Raw genomic sequence first — 17,548 nt, 5'->3', positions numbered from 1 at the left:
CACGGCTTTACCCTGCACAGCAAACTAAACTAGGCTAACATTCTGATCGTACAAAGAAACAGAAAACAATGAAGTTCGATGATGTTTTTAAATCGATTGGAGAGTTTGGAGCATATCAAAAAAGAGCTTACGCGTTATTAGTACTGACGGCTATTCCAGTTGGAATACATTTCTTAGCCCAGGTATTTCTTGCGGCCGAAACAGATCACTGGTGTACAAATGCAGTGATAGACGCGTTTAACTGCAGTGAGTACGGCTTGTCGGAAAACAGCTGTAAAAATCTTACAAATTCGCTCATTGTTAAAGATAACACCGACACGACTGAGCAAGAACGAAACTGCAAGAGTTATCAAATTGAGAGTGAGGACGATGTGTTTGGTAATACTAGTTGGCCAGTTGTGGACTGTACCACTGGATGGAAGTATGACACGTCGCAGTATCACTCTACTATAATACAAGAAGTAAGTTTTCATTTTAATTTTTACATTAGAATAACATACACACTGTAGAACCAAACCCCAAGGCAGAGAAAGTATCATATTAAGTGATATCTTGATATAAAGTTTGCTGTACAACACCACGTATGTTCTGAAATGAACTGTCGAGTTTCTCGACGTTTCGATGAATACACTTTGAGTAGTTGTCATTATGAAATATTATACCTTTTTTGTTGTTTTTGTTATTGAAACAAATTATTACCCCTAATAGGGGTGTCCCATGAGTAGGGGTTACATTTTGGTAAAGTATGCCCATCGTGTCCCTTGAGGAGTATTTATTATTATTATTATTATTAATTTTTTTATTTTTCCTTCAAAAAACACGCTTTCTTCAAATCGACTCCCCGAACAAATGCGTTCATTATAGTTTGAAAACGCGAATGCGACGTGTTGATTCAATAGGCCTACTGTCGATTCACATATTATAGTTTTTAATGTTAAATTAATATCAATCTTATATCTGTGATAGACATTTACCAAAAGCTATACAAAATCATATACCATAGCCTATAAACCTGCACATTGATATATATATATATATATATATATATAAATTATACATAAATATCAAGGCCATATTGCATCATTAACAGTTCAATCACTTTTTGTGAGGGTAAAAAAGTCAATCAAAATACTGTACTATCATTCGATGATTCAACGCAAGAAGTGATTTCTTGAACAGAAATGTTATCGGACCGTTATAGCTTAATATGTCGATTTCCGGCCAAATTAAATAACATTTTAAATGTTATCTTAATCCTTTCTCAAAGTCAAATTCAAAGTCAAATTCTGCCAAAGCTAAAGCTATAGTTTGAAAAAAAAAGTGAGATTTGCCTAAATATGGTAGTGATATACCCAAATATGGTAGTGATATACCCAAATATGGTAGTGATGTGACATCATCATGTCCATATATGGGCACATGACATTTTGTTTTTGTCACATCAAGTTTGATATAGTGTAGACAGAGCCTAAGATTCAAGTTTGTTGCACTGTGCTCCTATATATAGTCAGTTTGGAATGAAGAACAATGACATTCAACAAATAACATGCTGCAATTAGCACTCATGTGCCTAGTGGAAATAAACATATAAACATGAGTTTTAAGCAGAAAAAGATTAAAAAGATCTACATTTATATTTTAGTTTGGTATATAGTGACGTTTTGAACGAGGAGGAATCCAATGATTCGTTTGCGCATCCTCATCCGTTCCGGATCGCTAGATTATTTTCCGTCACAACTCACAAATTCACATATGAACTTGAAGACGCACGATTTAAAAGCCTGATAATATAACAACATACATTTCAACTTCATGCTAATATCCCCACCCCCCCCCCCCCCTCCCCCTTAGTCCGATAATAGAAAACAAGTTCCGTTCAAATCGAAAAATCTGGAAAAAGAGTGTTTTTGCAGCCTTCGTCGCTTCATGAGAATGACACCCGTTACAATGGGATATGTTCCCAGAATAGCATGGTGTCCCAAAGGTTTTACAGTAGTATTCTGAAAGAAAGTTCATTCGAGTTTATTCGAATCGGAAACGCATGCTTAAGTTCTTTTTGAGTTTAGAACAAATTAGTTTTAATTGTTATCAAAACGTGAACTTAATTTAAAAAGCGTTGAAGTGAGAAGTACAAATTATTATCAATGATTTCAGTAAAAACAATTTCTGGTTTAGTCTAGTCAAAAATGCATGTTTTCTATATCCAGTTAACAGTGATAATGCAAAATTATAATTAAAACGAGAAAACAAATTGAAAATGCATTTATGTAGGGATGTAATGGTGTGAACACAATGGAACTAACCCAACATTTTGTAACAAACACTTTTTTTTCTGGATTAATCCAGTTAGATCATGTTTAATTTACTGCTTACTTACGTATTATTAATTTAAATCGTGTGAAACCGTAATTCCCTTTTACTTAATATTCGATGCAGACACAATTAAAACTTTTGATCACAACACTGATACAAATTTTGTTCTACAAAAATATTATATTCGATGTAAGTTCATCTGTCCAACGTGAGAACACGTTTCAAAGCCATCATCCTTGTAGGCCTATTCAATGTGTATATAGTTAACAAGTGGCCTAGAGGAGCGTGGCGTCAACCTCTGTATTATAGATAGACGGCATAGTCAGGGAAGGGGTTAGAATCATAGGTTCCCTCTTTGACAGCTAAAATAACAATACTTTATACGATTTGTTAATAGCTTGTAAAAACAAAGGGAAACTAATCCGTAAACCTAAAAACTATCAAATCTAGACAAAAACCCACATAACTACATTTTTATTATTATGAACTACCATTTTTTGACAGTTATTATTTATGTTTGTGCAGCTCTGTTTAAAAGATCCTGATCCGCCCCTTTTAGAATCAATACACGTTGGGGAGGGTGTAGGGGTGGCTCATGTATAAAAGTCACAATAAGTAGGCCTACCAACTTAAACTTTAATGACTAGACGTTAATTATTTCCTGAGTCTAATCTAAACAATGTGTTTTAATTATATTTCTTGCTATCCGTTACGTGTAATTTGTGATGGGAAGCAATTAATAACGTTAATATTAGGAGGCGGATATTATTTTTAATTTGTCTCTGCGTGCTTTGTGCTAACTGGATGTCAGATGTCAAATCAATGTTTATCCTCAGTCAAACCTACTGTAAATGAATGCTTAGTGAACCTCTATTAAATGGACACCTTCGGAACATACAATGCAATCTATAAGCGGGCTGTCCCCTGAATATAGGATTTGGTCATGTGAACAATATTGTTCCTCTTTCGTGTCTCTTTAAAGCCCTGTCTACACTATCAAACTACAAAATAAGTGTGATGTGCCCAAACATGGTAGTGATATGCTCAAATATGGCAGTGATATGACATCATCATGTCCATATATGGGCACATCACATTGTTTTGTCACATACAGTTTGATAGTGTAGAAAGAGCTTAATAGGGGTTTCGCGAAGGAGGGGGTTCTACTGTATGGTGAATGAGGTACATCGCTTCCTCCTACCAACCATTCATTTGCTTTTACACGTTTTTATGTTGGAAGGATGACACCCCTATTAAAGCTCTGTCTACACTATCAAACTTCATGTGATGTGCCCATATATGGACGTGATGATGTCATATCACTACCATATTTGAGCATATCACTATCATATTTGGGCACATCACACTTTCTTGTCAAACTAGTTTGATAGTGTAGACACAGCTTAAGATGAAACTTTCCCGTGAAAAGAAGGGAAATACATATTTTAAGATTACGACAAACTTCTATTAAGGGGACACTTTGTTGGTTTACGAAAATGTCCCCTTACTTGAACTTCTCTATAATTGGTTTGTATTTTATTTATATTTTGTGTAGTGGAATTTGGTGTGCAAAGATTCTCACAAACCGGCTACCGCTGCGTCAGTTATGTTCGGAGGCGTTTTGTTGGGATCGATTTTATGTGGGACATTTGCTGATCAGTAAGTACCTATCTACCTACACTTTAAATTTGAAAATAAATGATATCAGTGTTTAAGTACGTATTATGAATTAATACTTCAAGAAGTGTTCTCTGGTAGTAAGCATGTTGATGATGCAAGTGCAAGTTTATCACTTTGTTCTACGATGAAAATTTTGACAATGATTATTATAAACAATTTGTGGCGGCATTTTTAAAATATATACATTAATATATATTGTTGTATTTCAGGATCGGAAGAAAGAAAGTTCTATTCATTTGTTTGTCATTGGCCACATTGACCGGAAGTCTTGCTTCATTTTCGCCCAACTTCTGGTTTTATTGTCTGATGCGGTTTTGTATTGGAGCGACGTGTATGGGAACTTACCTTATGGCCTTTGTTATAAGTGAGTTTACTTACTTTACTTGTAGACGTACGCGTAACGTAGCTATGTACGTACGCGTAACGTAACTATGTACGGACGCGTAACGTAACTATGTACGTACGCGTAATGTAACTATGCACGTATACGTAACGTAATTATGTACGTACGCGTAACGTAACTATGTACGTACCCGTAACGTGATGACGTATGTGTGCGTAATGCAATGACGTACGTATGCGAAACGTAAGTCTACATTCCTAATGATTTTATTTTGGTTTTATTTATAGGTACAGAAATCGTTGGTCCTAAGCCACGAACGTTCACCGGCATCACGATTGAAATGTTCTTTGCGATCGGCTACATGTTGTTGGCCCTCTTAAGTTATCTCATCAGGTCTTGGCGTAACTTACAACTCGTCTCATCGGTTCCAATTCTTCTTACTTTCATAATATTTCCGTAAGTTTATTAAAAATACACACCTTCATCTAGTTATACTAAAAGCAAAATATATTTCCCAACAATATAGTATTATGATAGTGCAAATCTGTCAATACTTATCCAATAGTTGTGACGTAACTTCTTTCTTCTTTGAATGTCATCAGGTTCGTGCCAGAATCACCCAGATGGTTAATCACGCAAAAGAGATATAAAGAAGCAACAGACATCCTGAAGAAGATGGCGAAAGGGAATGGAAGAGAACTGCCATCGGAATTCAGTGATCCGGATGAGCTAGAGAAAACTATGGTAGGGAAATGTGTAGGGTCAAGGCAAGGTAATCACAGGATGCTGAGCTCGCCTTACCAAGATAGAAACTCGTAACAGTCATTTGATCTTTTGTCTGGCTGCGACAAATACCTCAGTACTGTACTATGTACATATTCTCCGCCCGGTGTCTGAAACTGATCGTGTCGCAACCACAGATAATTTCTTTGATCTACGAAGCTCAGCAACCTGTTGTTAGATTGTCTTGGTAGAGTATACTACGAAAGAACATCCATATCACACGGCGTACAGTTTTAGGTTGTATGCTTATTGAAATACAGTACCTTCACAGTAAATTACGTCACATTACGTCATATCACAGGAGCTCATGGTGACACGTGACTTTCAAACATTTACATGCCACTATATCACATATTTCTTCATTTCACAACATATCCGGATTGCGTCATATCGAATTCCACGTCATCATTCATCACATTATTATTACTGTACATTATTATTACTGTACATTATTATTACTGTACATTATTATTACTGTAAGTTATTATTACTGTACCTATTACTGTACATTATGTGTTTTTACAGATGAAATCTGAAGAAGAAGGTGATATGAAAAGACATACAATTGTTGATCTTTTTCGCACACCGAATTTAAGAAAGAAATCGCTGAATTTATTTTACAATTGGTTTGTACAAACGAAATATTTTTTTAATTCGACCAAATTAAAATTGTTATAATCATATAATGTGAATGTGCCTATTATGTTTCGTTCATTTTGTTTGTTTCACTAAACGCAATACAAGTAATTTTACCAATCACAAGTCACGGAAACTAAATCTCAAAGCCCAACTTTGATTTATTTGAGTTTAAAGGGGTAATCCGGGTTTTAAATTACTATTAAAAAATATAAAATATAATTGTTTTTCTCTTGGACGGTTTAAAGTTTCACTTATTATAAGGTGAAGCAGAACGAAAGCTGTGACGTGAAGCCAAAACTGCAAGTGCAGCTATGCTAATTATGACACGTGTTACACAATAGGAAATTACTAAAATGGTCGATCTTTCGACGATTCGTACTCACTTTTCTCTTAGTCATTCTTTCCATTTTCTGATCTCTTTAGGATGGTAAACAGTCTTGTGTATTACGGCCTTTCTCTTGGAACCAGTAACATGGGTGTCAACGATTACCTGGCCATGTTTGTGAGCGGTGCTGTTGAACTTCCCGCCGTCGTATTTTGTCTGCTAACTGCCAGTAGATTTGGGCGCGGTCGTACAATCAGTTTTGTCATGATTGTTGGTGGCCTAGCATGTTTCGCGACGGTATTCTTGGGTGAGATGTAGCATGATTGTATAGTTTTACTCTAGGCTACACAAACAGTTGTTTATACTAAATATGTTTAGGAGGTACTGTATTCAGTCTTTCGTACTTTATTTGTTTTAATCACCTATTGTTACTAATTAATGTTTAATGTTCAGCAATGTTGTTAATGTTTTCAATAATAAGCTTAAGATTGTCTGCGTGAGTTAATTTAAGTATCATTCGTGTTTGTGCCAATTTATCAACAATTTTTGTTTTGTTTTTATAGAAAAAGGCCCAGCATTGATGAGTGTGGCAATGATTGGTAAATTTTGTATCACTGCTTCGTTTGCTATTATTTATATATTTGCCGCAGAGCAGTTTCCTACGCCTGTCAGGTAAGCTCGTGCTTAAAAGGTCTTTCACACTTGTTCTGACACGGTTCTGATCCGACGCCGGCAAATCAAACGTCAATGTTTCGTTTTCACGCGGCTGCGTACGCGCACATCGACTGGCGTATAGTAGCCCCGTGGAGCGTTGTGAAATCGAAACATTGACGTTCGATTAGACTGTACCGGCGGAACAGGTGTGAAAGACCCTTTATTGCCCATATTCAATCAAGTTATCTGATTGGTTAACAGTCATTTCTGTCGTCAAATCAATAATGGTGCTTTAATGAAAATAGTCACGTGTAACATTTTCTGTTGTCAAATCAGGAACTATCACATAACAAACTGAATGCATTTTTTTTACAAATCATTTTATTTATTAACTTGAATATTTCAATTTATATATGAAATATTCTATTATTTAATGTATATACACAGGAGAAAAGTCTTGCTTTAATAATTAAACATTTTGATTGTGTTGTTACCCTGGTTTGCTAAAGCAACCGTACATGGGTTATGAGAAATGATACATAACTGTTCTGGTGACCTAATTCCATCTTTTTGTTCATCAATTCTTTTAATGAATTGCCCATCACTACTGAATAGTTGTAGTTTGTCTTTGCTTGCTATGATGATGTTATCATCCTCATCAACTACAACATCCCATGGCATCATCACTTTACCATCTTCATCTCCTCTATTTATGAGTACTTTCAGTGACTTGTCTTCATACAATAATACTTGGTGGCTTCCTTTATCTGCTACAAGTACTTTCCCTGTTTTTGTAAGTGCAACATCAGAGTATCCGTAAAAATCTGATTCCTTTTGTGTTCCTATCTTCTTCAACAGCTTACCATTAATTATGTCAAACATAAACACACATTCAATGTCCCAATCTGCTACATATATAACATTAGTTGCCTCATCTATGTGAATACCATTTGGAGTTATAAATACACCCTTACCAATGGACTTGGTCACATGACCATTCATATCACATACTTGAATGCATCTATTACCAAGATCACTGAATGTTATGTTGCCATTCTTCATTTTGTACATTCTGTTTACTCTCACACCTTCTGGTAGTGTAATCTTACTTGTACATTCTCCTGATTGGTTGTACTTGTGAATTTCGTTTGTCCAAAATGAAACCAGCAAGCAATCATCACACTTTGCTACTCCATAAAGCGTACCCTCTACTTTGATAGTAATTGGTTTGAATACAACATTTCCAATGTCATTTTTTTTCAATAAATCAATTGAGTATTTGTTTCTGATAAAGTCAATTTTTTTGCTGTCCTTTTGCCTGATTTCTTCAGATTTATTCATTTCATCCATAATTGTATTTAGTACAATCTCACTTGATTTCATAGCAGTTGCTGGCTCACTCTTTAGTACCTGATTTAGGATACTCAAGTTTTTATTCAATTCAGAATAATTTTTTTTTAAATTTGTAATTTGTACGTCATTAACTTTCTTTTCCTTTTTATAATTTGCTTCAACTTTTTTCTTCATTTCATCTGCTTTTTTCTGGATTATTCGAAACATTTCTTGAACCTGCTTATCAATTTTGGTGAGACTTGCCTCTTTACTTTCTTCTAGTTCTTTAGCACTCTTTGTGACTACTTTGAGTATATTTTCTGTTTTTCTTATGGATTCATTGGCAGCTTTCTTCAATTCTTCTGATGTTTTTTTTAATTTGTTAAATGCTGTTACAATGTTAATTAGTTCATGTTTTCCATCCCCTGCGGCATGTTCCATTTCAGTGCATTCTATGCATATTGGTACTTTACATTTTGTGCAATACATTTTCAATGGTTGATCATGAGTAACGCACAGTGAGGCAGTGCCTTTAGCCTCATCTTTCTTTTCATGTTGTTTGATGGTTTCCAAGAGGTTGTTTAGAAATGTATTTGGTGCAAGTTTTTGAAGTCCTCCTACTGGAATAGGATACTCTTTGCGACAAATAGGACATGTTAACTTGCCACTGTTGGTTTGAACCCATTTCTCCAAACACTTCAGACAGAAACTATGAAGGCAGCTAAGTGATTTTGGATCTTCTAGTCTTCCGTTACAGATAGAACATTCTAGTACTTTCTCATCTATATCTCCAAGTAGATTTAAATATTTGCTAGCCATTCTGCAATAGTAATTTGATGAAACTACTACCAAGTAATCTTATACTGTGCAGCAGTTAAAATGTTGTCCAGGTTTCAGCAGATAATAATGATACTTGTTACCAATAAACATAGATATGATCTTCAACTGTATAGATGGACAATTTCAAAATAATTATTAAATCAACTAAATGTAAGCACTAAAGTACAGTTGGTTTTTCCACTTGTATCATGTGACCATAACTAGACTAGTTAGGATGTTTTCAAAATCAGTGATGCACAACACTAAAACAAAAGCATATCCATGTAATTCTCATATTTTAAGAGATTGTATTATGTATGTATTGTCAAATATCAATAACAGATGGTGGATGTGATGGTAATTCACAGTAGTGCATTACAACAATCATCTGTCACATGTATTGTGATTTCGCGCCGTCTAATCAAATCGAACGTCAATGTTTCGTTTTCACGTACGCGGCTACGTACTGTACGCGCACATCGATTGGCGCATAGTGTAGCCACGTGGTGGATCGTCTTGAAAAACGAAACATTGACGTTTTTTATTTGATTAGACGGCGCGGGACCGAACCGTGCCGGAACAGGTGTGAAAGACCCTTAATACTTGTTCACTATAGAGCAATTTTCATGTAGTTGTATATCTCCTGTGTTGGAAAACTATATACTCAATATTTATTCCTTTTAATATGTTGAAAATTAAATAAAATACTAACGTTAAAACTAACTAAATTTCAGAATCAAACATTACATGTTTATATAGGGGCGTTGGGATAGGCTGCTGTTCTGTCGCTGCCCGTATTGGTGGGATAATGGCGCCACAAATACTATACTTTGGAAGTCTGTGGAAGCCATTGCCATACGTTGTGTTTAGTGTGATGTCTGTATCGGCGGGAGTCCTGGTTCTTTTGCTGCCGGAGACGTTGAATGTTCAACTTCCAGAAAGTATTGAAGATGGAGAAAATTTTGGCAAGTAAGTGGAGAAAAGTGTGTTTATGATGATCAGGCGTAACGCAGAGGCCTGGGTGGCCTGAGGCCCCTGGTTTAGGAAACCAAGTGGCCCTCCAAGCTCCAACACTGGAGGCCTCGGGCGCTTTTAGCTTTTTAGCTTTTTTCGGCATATTTTAATGCCTGTTTTCTTCCTCTGGGCACTGCTCCGGGGTGGTTTGGTTTACAATAATATAATATATACGATTTCACAACGTTTATTCATTATTTATTATTATTGTAATAAAATTAAATAATTATTTTAATCCGTAGGAATAACTCATCAACATTAAAATTCTGGAAAAGAAACAGAGAAGTCGACGACAAAGCGACCGAGGATGCCCATGCCCTTAATACGACTTACAAGCCAGCGGACGGTGTAATTTGATTATTTACTAATTGACCAATCATAGATGGATTACGATTGACTAATTGGCCAATCACAGATGGATTACGATTGACTAATTGGCCAATCACAAATGGACTGCACAACATTAATGAGGAACATTTTATAAATTAAATTATTATTCAGGATTTAAGCATGCTAGTTTGTCAGTAACGGAAGTTTCGTTGGTAAATCCATGGAGAAATAAGTTAGTCTCTATGGTGAATCCAAGTTAATACATCTTTAGTCTTAAGCAAATAATATGGCACGCCAAGCTATTTATTTATCATTGTTTAAAAAAAAAATAAGCCTCCCTATCGAATACTAATAATTTCTTTCTATGTTTTATTTTTGTATAATAATTAATACTGATAAACCTGAATGTGTTTGGGTGTAATTATTTTCTTCTTAGGCCTAAATATCGTATGTCGTGAAATCAAAGTATTAATACTGAAAGTGTAAAGCTTTTAGTTACGTACTTACACTCATTATTTTTTCTATAGAATTTATTTTCAAAGCGACTGGATCTACTACCGTATCTAGCCAGAATAGAAACCATCTACTAACTAACAAATACCATTGTTAAAACTGATTTGAATTGAATCAATTTTTCAGGTTGGAAGCTTCTTTCCGAGTCATTTTATAATTTAAAATAATCTAAATCCTGTATTAGAAATATTGCGAGTACTGAACGTGAATAAATGTTGCTAATTGTCTGGTGGTGTCTGGTGGCTGCCGCTTTATATCGCTCACAAATTGACCGCCAACACCGCCGTCAAAATACGAATTGCCATCATACCATATTGGATTACCGTTTGACAACTAATTCATATATTCAAATGAGATTCAACGAATATTTTAATCTGATTTTTAAATACAGTACTATTATATATCAGTTATGTTCTTAATCTTTTTCTATATAAAATATGTACGGTACACATGCCTATCTTTGTATGCAATAAAAATATCAGTTAAAGCCTGGCTTCCATAAAATCGCTATCCTAAGTCGGGGACAACTGTCGGCGATACAGTGTAGCGATTTAATGGAGACCAAGCTGAAAAGATTTGTTTGTAAAGCGTGGTTCCCACTAGCGACGCAACACAAGGACGTAACGCAACGCAAGTGAATTGACCAATCACAAGCGATGGCTTATTCGCTTGTGATTGATAACTGTCTATAACTTCGCTTGTCATTGGTTAAAACGTTTGCGTTGCGTTTACGTCCTTGCGTTACGTTCTAGTGGGAACCAAGCTTTATATGCCATCTAAAATGTCACAGAATGTAGTTATATACTTTGACCAAAACAGCTAGAATCGACAAAAATATATATTTACCTGATAAAACACGTAATTTAAAGAAAAAAGGTCAGAAACCCATTGTCTGTCAGAAAAATAGGTCAATATAGTCAATTTGTCCTTAAATGTTTTTAAAAACAACTTGTCTTGTCTAGTAATACCTAAACGCTAAATCTATCTTGTATGTTACTATTCAATATTTAGAAGAAAGCATAATAAAACAGTAAATAACTATTGTTATTGTTCACATAATGACCTATGCGTTCATTCATTGCGTTGCCCTTTGTTATACATGACGCCAAACCGATTCGATACTTGGAAATAATTCAAATTCAACTCAATTTTTACCAATTTATGAAAGTATTTAAGCTTTGAAATCGATTATTAGTCAGCAATTTCAAATACAGAGGTGGCTACTTTCCGGTCGTGAGATTTGGTTTTCGGTGGTTCTCGGTGGTATTTAAAAAGTGGACCCGTGAATCAGTGGCGTAACGGCTATGAGCTTATGGAGGGCCATGAGCAGTGCCCATAGGCAAAAACAGGCATTAGAATATGTCGAAAAGGCTAAAAACGTCCGGCATCCAGCCTTGGATGGTCACTAGAGGGTTAAACCAGGGGCCTCAAGCCTCTGCGTTACGCCACTGCCGAGAACGCCTTTTACATGTGTCTACCTATGGCCTACCTGTGTGTGTGTGTGTCTTTGTACTTATTTTAATGTGAGATACATTACACATGCTCAGAGCAAAGCTATAACACTTTTATTGCACTGTGATGTATTGTTATTTATACTTAAATCACGGCCTCACGTCATCAGTACTGTATGCAGTACGAGCAATTGGCGGAAACGCGCGCCGTTCCAAACAAACTCAGCAGACGATATCGATGGCGTTCGACGATGTTTTCAAATCTGTTGGCGATTTTGGACTCTATCAAAAACGAGTTTATGCGTTACTTATAACTATAGGAATCCCGGTAGGAATTCATTTACTCGCTCACGTGTTTCTTGCAGCTGAGACGGATCATTGGTGTAAAAATCCCGCTATAGATTTGTTTAATTGTAGTAAGTATGCTTTATCAACGGAGGATTGTATTGATACAATCGCGTCTTTCAAGATCACTGACAATCCAGATACATTTATTGATGAACAGCATTGCAGACGATACGAATTTGAAGACGAGGCTGATGTGTTGACAACCAATGAGACTTGGTCCATCGGAGAATGTTCCGACGGATGGGTTTACGATAGGTCACAGTATCGTTCAACCATCATACAAGACGTAAGTTTTGTTTAGAACAATATTGGTTCGGTAGTAAGGGCCTACATTACTTCAGTTTATGAAATGTTATCATAGTCAATTATCAGCTCTAACAGAAGATCTACTGATTCATTTCAAATAAAATAATACAAGTGTAACTCTAAAAACAGAACATATTTTAAAGATGTATTGTCCCCCAAAATCATGAAAAATAAAGATTTTTAAAATCGGACTTTGAATAGGTCATTTTGCAGTTTTAATGAAGTTGTTCACTTCCATAAGAAAAAAAACGAAGGAAAATAATTATTTCACCTATAAAAAGACAAAATAAACAGTTAAATTACCCAAAAACTCATTGTCTTCCAGACAATTTGACCATTTTTTGCTCTCAGGTAAATACATTTTTTACAGACCCAATTTTTTGTGAGAGTGAATAACTATTATGTGACATTAAAATAACATATTCAACAACAAAATTAAAAAAAAATATTTTTTAGGGGGACAATATATCTTTAAGAATTCAACGTCCGATGTATTTATGATCAAAATATCGGCACTTCAAATTCTCTTTAGTTGGAGTTACACTCATATAATATTTTCTAAACTATTTATGTTATAGCAAAGATAAAATTGATATCATTATAGTTTAGTATTTCCCAGTGTTTTTATTGTTTTTTAGTGGAATCTGGTTTGTGACGATGCTGCCAAATCAGCTCTATCCTCATCAATAATGTTTTGTGGTGTTCTGACAGGCTCTCTCGTAGCTGGCTCATTTGCTGATCAGTAAGTATAAATTGAAGCTATAATACATTGCATAAAAGATTGCAGACCCATGTAATTTAGGCTTACATAGCCTGGCCTTTGTGATGTAGCATAAATTAAACAGCTCATAGCTCTAACGATGTTTCGTTCCCTGGTTACTGATGGTACAAGTCGTGAGAGATCTAAAAGCACACATAATGTTTTTTTCAGTATCGGAAGAAAGAAAGTTATGTACATCTGTGCAACCCTTGTTGCTATAACTGGATCGATTGCGTCGTTTTCTCCAAACTTCTGGTTCTTCTGCTTAATGCGATTTTGCGTCGGTGCTTCTTGTATGGGCTCATACATTATGGCCTTCGTCATAAGTAAGTTTATTTACAATTTATAATTATTACTTTATCATAAGTTTACTTTCAATTTATTTAGTTTTATATTATTTGCAGTAATATAGATTTAGAAAAGGTGTTTTTTGTTCCTTTCTTGTGTAGGTACGGAGATGGTTGGACCTAAATCAAGATCGTTTACAGGCGTAACGATAGAGTTGTTTTACGCGATAGGAAACATGTTGTACGCACTCCTTGGATACTTCTTAAGATCATGGCGTCATCTACAACTTGTTGCCTCAATTCCAGTTGTGCTTTTCCTTTTAACATACCCGTAAGGAATTATTCTTAGGTAGAAATTTCTCAATAGATCCTCATAATTTTATTTTACCGTGTATACAACCGTATCACAACATCACATTTGCTCATCTAGAAAGAAGTACACTTCAATGGAATAACGAAATGTCCCGTTTATTCAATAGAAATTAACATTTATTTCCTTCACAAAAAATAACAATTATACAATGTCTAAAGCTCTGTCTACACTATCAAATTTTATGGGACCAAAATAATGTGATGTGCCCATATATGGACGATGATGTCATATCACTACCATATTTGTTTGATAGTGTAAGACAGAGCTTTAGATAAGAAAATGCCACCGACACAATTATTAATTAGGCCTACTTATTGTATTAATTTTTCTAGATTTGTACCAGAATCACCAAGATGGTTGGTGAGTCAACGGAGGTACAAAGAAGCAACGGACATTCTAAAGAAAATGGCAAAAACAAACGGTACAGATCTTCCACCAGAATTCAACGATCCAGTTAAATTGGCAAAACTGGTACGAATTAATTAATATATTCTTTTTTCCAGTTTATTTTGTTATGTTAATTATATATTATATTTCATTTTATAAATTATTATCCGCTGCATTGTTGTTATAATAATGGTCATGGAACCTGACAATATTAATACGTTCCAAATTATTTAAATTGTTGTAATCATAAAAACCAGATCAAAAGACATCACCTTTGGTAAATTTACAGATGTTTTACTTATCATTTTTGCTCATAGAGTCACACCTAAATTATCATTTACTTCACACAATAATGTCATACCTAATTGCAGGTAAATGTCATGCAAACTAATTTTTTTAATTATGTATTTATATTATTATATAGGTTAAAAAAGATAACACCATTAATATAACCAAGCGACACACGTTTGTTGACCTTTTTCGGACGCCGAATTTGAGAAAGAAATCTCTGAATTTGTTCTTCAACTGGTTTGTATTTTTTATAGTAATTAACTGAAAAATAGTGATTATATAACTATTACATGAACATACGGTTTTCCAAGGTGGGAAAAGTTTTCGTTTAAAAAATCAAAAAGATAAACAAGATTGGAGCTACTTATGCAATTTAACGTGATCTTTGCAAGAATATTATATTAACATTACGGTAGGCCTAGTGTGGCATGGAGCTAGCTCCAGTGGTGTCACGGTGTGACGAATTGAATATATACAAATACCATGAATCTATAAATTACGTATACAAATTAAAGATTATTTTTTAGATTATAGTAATTTCATGGCGATAGATACCAGGCGTTGTACCAGGGAAGAGTTATTTTAAATCACTTTTCTCTCTGGCTGTAAGCGCTCACCTTTTCGTAGTTGTGGCAGGGAAGAGTGACTCTTCCCTAGTTGAGGTCAGTACGCATGCTCAATCTTCATACGCAATGACTTACAGTAATTACTAATGTTATTTATGTGCTAGGATGGTAAACAGTTTAGTTTATTATGGATTGTCTTTGGGAACGAACGCCATGGGAATTAACGACTACATCGCCATGTTCTTAAGCGGTGCCGTTGGTGTTCCTGCTATACCCATCTGCCTTTTTACCGCCAATAAGTACGGTCGAGGAAAGTCGATCAGTTTTTACATGATCTCCGGTGGTATTGCGTGTTTTACGACAGTTTTTCTGTGTAAGTTAACCATATTATTGTTTAATTCACTTCACGTAGGCCTATACATCCTGTGTTTTATAAAAACCATGATAGTTGAATAATTTTCACTCCATTTTGTTTTGCAGCCAAAGGGACCGCATTTGTATCTGTGGCAATGATTGGAAAGTTCTGCATTATTTGTTCATTTTCATTAATTTACGTTTTTTCGGCCGAACAATTCCCTACTCCCGTTAGGTAAGGAAATTAACATTGTGAAATGCATGATCGTGCACACCCAGTTGCGATTGGTCACTTTACTTGCGTTGCGCGTGACGTGCGAGCGTCATATCACCACCGTTCTTTACGTCGTCCGCTGTGTTTAGCGTTACGTTACGTTTCTTACCAGTTAAAGACAGTTACGAATTGATTCCTATATTTTCAACCTTGCCATATTGTGTATCATTTTTTAAACCGTAAGCGTCGTGCGTCACAACTTATGAATATTTATTTTCATTTTGTGACGTTTCATGAGGGGTCCCCAACTTGGAAAGAAACATCGCAAGCAGCGTACTGAAAATATTACATTTTTTCTTAGGGGTGTTGGTGTTGGGTGCGGTTCTGTTAATGCTCGTATTGCAGGTATTTTGGCGCCACAAATCTTATTCATCGGAAAGATATGGGAACCTTTTCCTTACGTCATCTTTAGTGTGATGTCATTAGCTGCAGGTCTTCTAATCTTGCTTCTACCGGAAACATTAAACACACAGCTCCCAGAAACCCTAGAAGATGGTGAAAACTTTGGAAAGTATGTTATCAACAATTAAGTCTAGTTATTGTCTTGTTAAGTGGTTCGTATTCATTGTTGTCAGCAGTCCAAGTATACGTATGGCACGTCATGTGTGCCGAAATGTATTAACAATATCAACCGAATCTTCATCTAGAAACAATACTCATTTCATATTCATTACCCCTTTGCAATTATAGTTTAACTACCAAATTTGATCATTATTCTGAACACAATTAAGAGATTAATTATTATTTTTTAGGAAGAAAACGTTTGAGAAGAACGGAAAGCCTTATGAGACTGTCGATCAAAAAGGAACTAAAGTCTGACCACCACCAAACACCTACATACCTACCTATCCTCTTCGAACTCTTCTGATCTTGGTCTTTTCATTTATTCTTTTCATTTTGGTTTTGTCACATTCAAACACATTGTTAATATTTAAAACAGTTGATTTACATTTAATTATGTATGGCAGAGCAGTAACAGTCAAAATAGCATTTTAAACGCGAAACATGAACAGCATAATTCAACACATGAATTCAATCAACCGTAACGTAATTTGTTTTTATTTATTATTGTATAACAATCTGATAGAGCAAGGGTAATATTTCTTTTTTATTATCAAATATGTCTTTCAATCCAAAATTTACACTTTAAAATGAAACAGTAAACTTCTAGTTATTGTCATTATTGTTTTCATCTCGATTTTATTTTTCAAAGCGACTGGATATACTATAGGCTCCTGGACATAAAAGGCTGGTTTTCAACTGAGTTTTTAACTAAGGTTAAAAATGAAATATATTCATTCATTCATTTTCTTTATTTCAGATAGTACATCCATATACAAATCATACAAAAAACAAAAAGATAAACAATTTCTCCAGAAAATTAACAAGCAACTTCCACAAAACCA

The 17,548-nt window shown here is 35.0% G+C and overlaps 2 protein-coding genes across 2 annotated transcripts; both read left to right on the top strand.

The window, feature by feature from the left end:
* LOC144847961 (organic cation transporter protein-like) lies at positions 1–11,804 on the top strand. Its single transcript, XM_078704587.1, has 10 exons — positions 1–461; positions 3,869–3,972; positions 4,203–4,357; positions 4,624–4,792; positions 4,939–5,080; positions 5,645–5,745; positions 6,182–6,390; positions 6,647–6,755; positions 9,648–9,857; positions 10,145–11,804. Exons 1-10 carry the CDS (start codon positions 69–71, stop codon positions 10,257–10,259), a joined length of 1,707 nt encoding a protein of 568 aa, XP_078560713.1. The 5' UTR covers positions 1–68; the 3' UTR covers positions 10,260–11,804.
* Positions 11,805–12,434: 630 nt separating this feature from the next.
* Positions 12,435–17,107, top strand: LOC144847963 (organic cation transporter protein-like). Its single transcript, XM_078704589.1, has 10 exons — positions 12,435–12,830; positions 13,489–13,592; positions 13,782–13,936; positions 14,060–14,228; positions 14,603–14,741; positions 15,082–15,185; positions 15,679–15,887; positions 15,995–16,103; positions 16,444–16,653; positions 16,895–17,107. The coding sequence occupies exons 1-10, from the start codon at positions 12,435–12,437 to the stop codon at positions 16,959–16,961; spliced, it is 1,662 nt and encodes a 553-aa protein (XP_078560715.1). The 3' UTR covers positions 16,962–17,107.
* The last annotated feature ends 441 nt before the right edge of the window (positions 17,108–17,548 follow it).

Source organism: Antedon bifida, chromosome 7, assembly GCF_963402885.1.
Source record: "Antedon bifida chromosome 7, ecAntBifi1.1, whole genome shotgun sequence".
Classification (NCBI taxonomy): Eukaryota; Metazoa; Echinodermata; class Crinoidea; order Comatulida; family Antedonidae; genus Antedon; species Antedon bifida.
This window is presented reverse-complemented; position numbering and strand designations above follow the sequence as displayed.